Source organism: Mus caroli, chromosome 4 (assembly GCF_900094665.2).
Source record: "Mus caroli chromosome 4, CAROLI_EIJ_v1.1, whole genome shotgun sequence".
NCBI classification, from domain to species: Eukaryota; Metazoa; Chordata; class Mammalia; order Rodentia; family Muridae; genus Mus; species Mus caroli.
The window spans coordinates 133047361-133054314 of NC_034573.1; the positions used below are offsets into that span (position 1 = coordinate 133047361).

Consider the following 6954-nt stretch of genomic DNA (forward strand, 5'->3'; position numbering starts at 1 on the left):
CCTGGCTGTCCTGGAACTCACTTTGTAGACCAGGCTGGCATTGAACTCAGAAATCCGCCTGCCTCTGCCTCCTGAGTGCTGGGATTAAAGGCGTGTGCTACCACGCCCGGCATGAAGCTGAATTTATTAAGGATTGTTTAATATAGAGTTAAATGTGAGAGTCAGAAGAGAAGGGGACTCTTAGAAGGACAGACAGACACAGCTGAGAACAAATGTACTTAAAGAGTCCTAGTAAGTATACCCAAGTATGTGTGGGCTTCTCAAGGAAGAGTGGCACCTCTAATTGGTATAAGTCCTGGTTAGATGTCTGTCAACTTGACACAAGCTCGAGCTATCTAGGAAAAGAGAAACCTCAATCCAGAAAATGCTTCTGCCAGATTGGCCTGTGGGCTTGTCTTTGGAGGCATTTTCTTAATTGATGATTGGTGTGGGAGACCCCAGCCTACTGTGGGCAGTACCGCCCCTGGGCTGGTGTCCTAGGCTGCATGTGAAAGCAGGCTGAGCAAGTCATACAAGCCTGTAAACAGCACTCCTCCATGGTCTCTGGTTCAGATCTTGCCTTCATGCTCATGCCTTGAGTTACTGTGCTGGTTTCTTTGATGATGGACTGTAATCTGAAAGCTAAATGAAGCTCAGTCTCCTAAGTCAGTTTTGCTTAATGTTTTGTTACAGCAATAGAGACCATTCTAGTTGGGGCTGGAGAGATAGATGGTTTAATGGTTAAGAGCACACCTGCCCTCGCAGAGGACCTAGGTCTAGTTCCCAGAACCAACATGCTAGCTTACAACCACCATAGCTTCAGTTCCAAGAGATTTCATGCCCTCTTATGGTGGGTATTGCATGTACATGATGCACAAATATAGGCAAAACACATAAAATAAAATTTTAAAAAAATCTAAGAGATAATATATGCTTTTATATTCAAATGGTTGCTTAAATGAGATACTTTGATTTTTTTGCTTGAGACAAAATTTCATATAACCCTCAGTATATGCTGAGACTACAGCTGAGACTAGCCTTGAACCTTGATCCTCATGTGTCCACCTTTCAAGTGCTGAGGATACAAACACACCTGGCTCCTGGGGACACTTCGAATTGCCCCACTGGCTGGGGTCCTGCTGGCATTTCCTGTAAAGAGGATGGGATGTTAATATCCTAAATCACATGGATGGCACAAGCCGAGGACAAGAGTCCCATCGGACATGCCATCAGTCATGTTTGGGATTAGGAGGCAGCTCAGTTGGTAGCGTATTTGTCTAGTATGCAGGAACCCCTGGGTTCAAAGCCCAGCACACATAAACCAGGCATGGTAGAGTATGCCCATAATCCTAGCACTTCCAGAGGTGAAAGCAGGTGAGTTTGAATGGCAAGGCCATTCTTGGCTACATATGAGTTCAAGGCTAGTCTGGGGTATATGAAACTGAAACTCTGCCTCAAAAACAAAACCCAGGGGCTGGAAAAACAGTTCAGTGGTGAGGACAGTGTATTGCTTTCAGGGAACTGGAGTTTGATTCCCAACACCCACATCAGACAGTTTATAACTACCTGTAATTTCAGCTCCAGGGGATCTGACATGTCTGGTCTTTTTTGTGTGCATGCGCACCCTCCCCCCCCCAACTTTAAGTCAGTCAGTCAGTCAATCAATTAATCAATCAATCAATCAATCAATCAGTCAGTCAGTCAATAAGTAAACCACAACTCTAAATAACTCAGTGGACCACACACAAAGCATGGGCAGCCAGATGACGGTGACGAATGCCTTTAATCCCAGCACTTGGGAGGCAAAGGTAGGTGGATCTCTGTCTGTTTGAGGTCAGCCATTGGGGGTGGGGATGAGATCGGGAAAGGGTGTGTGTATGTGTGTGTAAATGACTACGTGCTATATACATGTAGAAAACTATCAAACTATTGAACAAACAACAGCAATAAAATCCAAACAAAAACAGTGCCAGATTGAGAAACCTGGTCTATGATAAAATACTGTCAAGGAAGAGACGAAAACCCTAAAGCCACAGACCCCAACATGGAAGCCCTGCACCAGTCACGGGTACTGCTGCCGATGGCTCCAAGGGCAGATCTCCACCCTCTTCTGCCTGGCCCTGTAAATCCTGCTGATTGTCTTTGTTCAGTCCCTCTTGTTTGTCTGCCCTCTGTGAGCGCAGGAGAGCCAGTACTTCAGTATGTCTTATCACAACTGAGAGTGCAAGTCCAGCTTCCACCCTGGTGGGTTGCTCAGCGGTTTCCCAAATAAGCCCTTTTCTTCCAGCCACAGAGAAATGTGAAATGACATTTTCTAAAAACGCCGCTTTGTAAAAATGCCAAGGCTAATCTCGAGGCACAAAGAGCTTTGTGGAAATCGGAATTGACTCAGGGAGCTGCAGCCTGGGAAGGGGACTGAGTTTAAAGGTGCATGCTAGGGGTGTGCATGGCTATGGACTCTGAAAGCTGAGCTGAGACCCGCTAGAGCTTGAGGGCTGCGTGTCACCTGCGGCTGTTAGAACCCTGCTCATGCTCAGGCTGGACTCTTCTTTCTTGTTTTTAGGACGTTTGGCTAGAGGCTAGCACAGCTATCAAGAAGAGGCAGACTGACTGATTTTAGCACTGAAGAAAGAGATGTCTATTTCGGAGTCCCACTAGGGAAATCTTAGAACTTCCCTGATGCCCAAAGGCTTTTCAAATGCTCTGAATAAGTATGTTGGAATTTGATTTTTTTAAAAAAAGTGTCGGCCAGGCAGTGGTGGCACACGCCTGTAATCCCAAGCACTTGGGAGGCAGAGGCAGGCGGATTTCTGAGTTCGAGGCCAGCCTGGTCTACAGAGTGAGTTCCAGGACAGACAGGACTACACAGAGAAACCCTGTCGAGACCAAAAAGAAAAAAGAAGTGTGCCTAATTTTTAATATTCGTGTGTGTGTGTGTGTGTGTGTGTGTGTGTGTGTGTAAGAACCTAAGGACCTGGAGGGGATAGGAGTTCCACAGGAAGACCAATAGAGTCAACTAGTCTGGACTCTTGGGTGCTCTCAGAGACTGAATCATCAACCAAAGAACATACATGGATTGGACTTACCTCCCCAACCCCACACAATATGTAGCAGATGTGCAGCTTGGTCTTCATGCCAGTTCCCAACAACTGGAGCAGGGACTATCCCTGACTCTGTTGCCTACCTGTGGGTCCTCTTCTCCTTGAAGCAGTCTTCCCGGGCTGCTTATCTGGCCCCAGTGGGAAAGGATTGCCTGGACTTGATGTGCCAGGGTTAGAATCCAGTGGGGGCCTCCCCCTTTAGAGGATAAGGGAATAGAGGATGGAGAGAGGAACTGTTTGGGTTGGGGGCAGGGAGGAGGAGGAGGTCTGAGATGGGGATGTAAAGTGAATAGTTTAGTGGGGAAAAAGGATGAGCATGGTGGCTCATTCCTGTAATCCCAGCATTTGGGAGACAGAGGCAGGCAGACCTCTGTGGGTTTGAGGCCAGTCTGGTCTATAGAGTGAGCTCCAGGACAGCCAACCCTGTTACACAGAAACCTTGCCTCTAACAAACAAACAAACAAACAAACAAACAAACAAGAAAAGAAAAGAAAAGATTGAACTAAATGGGGCTGGAGAGATGCCCCAGCAATTAAAAGCACATACCACTCACTCTTTCATGTGACCTGAATTCTGTTTCCAGCAACCTATATCAAGCAATTCTAGATGATCCAATGCCTCTGGCTTTCAAGGGCACTACATGTAAACATGCACATAGACACACATGCAGACACACACATACAGACACTCATGCACACATACACTTACAGAGACACGCACATACACACACACACTGTGAATAGAATCAGTAGGATGAACAGAATCAATATACACTACATGCATTATATGAATAGAAAGTCAATTCTATTAATTTATACATTTAATGTGTAATTATGAGGAAGCCAGGTGTGGTGAACACAGGCCTTTAATCTCAGAACTTGAGAAGCAGAGGCAGGCAGATCTCTGTGGTTTTGAAGCTAGCCTGGTCTAGATAGTGAATTTTGGGCCATCCAGGGCTACTGTGCCTCAAAAAAAAAAAAGTTTGTATATGAAAAATCAAAGTCACAAAGAGCTCTGGTTGTCTAAATCCTTGGGTCTATAAAGCAGCTGCATTGATTTCGGGAGAGGTCAGAGTTGCTAGGCAACTGTTCCCTTGGGAGGGATACATTCGTGGGGCAGCTGTGGATGTACCAGGGATGGGCCAGCCTTGAAGGAGGGAGGACGCTCAAATATTCTTTCTCCATCTTTGTTTCTGAGCTGGAGGAGACGAGGCACACTAGTAAGAACCTCAAGGGTGGTTTGTGGGTGCTGGGCAGTGAGAGAGAATATTCTTTGTTGGGCACAAGGGGTCTCATTAAGAAGGTTGGAAGACAACATCCTTACGAAGGGTTGGGGGTGAGCTCTTTGCAGCTTGGAAACACAGAAGCAGAGAACAAGAGAGGCTTTCCTGAATATTTGAAGGCACCAAAGGTAAGCGAGGGTTAGTGGTTGCTAAGCTTCCTGTCAAAATGGTGTCTTCCATTTTCTCCCTGGAAAAAGTGCACCTTATAAATCTCTCCACAGGTAACAGGAAGTCTCCAGAGCTGAAGCCTGGGCTCTCAAGCCTAGATTTGAACCTGTGAAGCTAGGTTACCAAAGCAAGTGTTGTGAGAACTCCTCCCTGGAGGTACTTCTGAGTAGTCATGGGCTGCAGCCTAATCCTCTCTCATTCCACCCATCTCTCCTCAGGCCTCGATGCCATCCAGTGTTCACTGCCCATGGAGGACCGGAGGGTGGCCCTGAGGGAGCTGTCCGAAGCTAGTTTCAGCGAGTGTAAGTTCAGCCTGTCTCTCACAGACCTATTCATCATCATCTTCTCTGGGGTGGCTGTGTCCATTGCTGCCATCATCTCCAGCTTCTTCCTGGCCACTGTGGTACAGTGTTTCCAGAGGTGCGCCCCTAACAAGGACACAGAAGATGAGGATGATGATGAAGATGACTGAGCCACCTCCTCCTGCTCTTTGCTTTCCCACACTCAGCCAGTGGCACCTCTCCAAGGGAGACTGATGCTGAAGACAGAAGCATCGCATCACTCCAGGCAGTAAACGGGATGGAGCTTGCCTAGATGCACCCGCTGGGACAGCCGATCCCAGCGCATAGAATCAGCAGAGTAGAGACGCAGGAAGGATGGAGAGATTCACTCTTAAGCAGAGCCGGCCTCCCAGGCTGGGGGACTCATGTGTGTGAAGATAATCAACTCAGGCTTCATGGCTTACAGCTTTACAACCCTCCCAAGCTGAAGTGAGAGCTCACAGCTTCTGACCTCAGAGTTGTTTGGGCCGTTCTTATTACAAGTTGCACAATGGACCATGAGCCCTCTTCCCCCTGAAAGACAGTAGTGTTCTCAGTGTAGCTTCGTGTCGAGCTCCTTCTCCACGGGAGCAGGAATCCTTTTCTTCTATAGAAGATCCCAGCAGCCTTGAGATGTTAGACCAAGAGCAAACACATCTATTTGCCATAGACAATGTCTGTCTCCCCTGTGTTGCTGCGATAGTATCTCACACCCAAACGCGATGAACGTGGGTTGATGCGCGATGACCTGAGCCCGCAGTACCGAGCTGTCGGGCTGGGGACCTAGACCTGAGGCGGAGGCTCACAAGGGGACCCACTCCTTCAGGGTGTTTTGAAGAGGGCCCTTTGGATATGATTCAGTCTTGAGACCTAGTGCATTTGCTGCCCTTATAAATCAGACTTCGGGGGCCTCCCTGTCCCTTCTATCCAGTGAGGACCCAGTGAGAGGGTCTATGAACCAGGAAGGGGTCTCTCACAGGAACGCAACCATACTGGTGCCCTAGCCTCTACCTTCTAGCCTCCCAAACTGAGAGGAATAAATGTTTGTTATTTATAAACCCTCATGTCTGTGACTGGGGGGTTGGGGGAGAATAGAAGCTCAAGGATACTAGGACACCATCTTTAGCTGAAATGTTACCAAAAAATAAAAGCTTAGGTTTTGTCAAGAGTGCCTGTAGTCTGTTGGTAAAGAGGCTGGGAAAGCATGTGTTGTCGTGTCATGAACTCCAGTCCTTATCCTAAGAGGTAGCAACTTACAGAGGACTGACAATCGTGGTGTCAAGTTGTGATGGCCACTTTGCTTGTCAGTCTTCTCTTTGTAGTGTACCATCAGGGTGTCCTCCCTGAGAGTCCCACCTCAGCCAATAGCTGAGCCTTCCTCTGTGTTGGAGTGGTCTTAGACCTATTAGCTGTAGACGTTTCGGGAAACTCTTCTAGAAGCCAGGATGTCAATAAGGAGGTTGCATTGGGCCACCAAAGTGTTCATTAAGCAAAGCAAAACAAAACAAAAACAAAAAACCTGGGTGTGATGCCACACACCGTTAATCCCAGCTCCCATGAGGTAGAAATAGAGCTCTATGAACCAGGTTCATCTGGAATGCCTCTTATAATTTACTCTGTCCTGGGACTTCATTTATGTCCTTGAAGTCTGCTACTGCTTCCCAAGTGATAGTTTTGCTTCCTTGTATAAACCTTGTATAACCGGTCAGGGTTATATACTACATAATAAAATCCTGCCTTTAAAAAAAAGTTGGCATAATAACACATGCCTATTAACCCAACCAGCACTCAGGAAGTGCAGGCAGGAGGATTGTCTCAAGTTTGAGGCTTGGCTGGGCTACATAGTACAAGTGAGACCGTGTCTCAGAAACAAATGAATAAAAACCTTAACACAGGGAGTTGGCCTCTGAACAACCTCCACCAGTGTCATCAGTGGCCTCGGGGTGTGCATGACATTTCCTTGGAACATAGGCTGTGACAGTGTTTTCTGGAGTGAGGGAGACAGCACTTTGATTCAGAGACAGTATGAAGTAGACATGTCGTGAGCCCCAGTGGGTTAATGCAAGATGACATGTGCTGGATACAGTGTGTGGGCTGGGAGCCA

General features: G+C 47.3%; 1 protein-coding gene across 1 annotated transcript in view; it reads left to right on the forward strand.

Annotated features, from left to right (window-relative positions):
- Lrrc38 (leucine rich repeat containing 38) overlaps nt 1-6014 on the forward strand; it is a 20424-nt gene extending 14410 nt beyond the window's left edge. The window contains exon 2 of the mRNA XM_021161614.2: nt 4749-6014. Within this exon, the coding sequence (XP_021017273.2) occupies nt 4749-5002 (254 nt within the window). The 3' untranslated portion in view covers nt 5003-6014. The remainder of the gene's footprint in view (nt 1-4748) is intronic.
- The last annotated feature ends 940 nt before the right edge of the window (nt 6015-6954 follow it).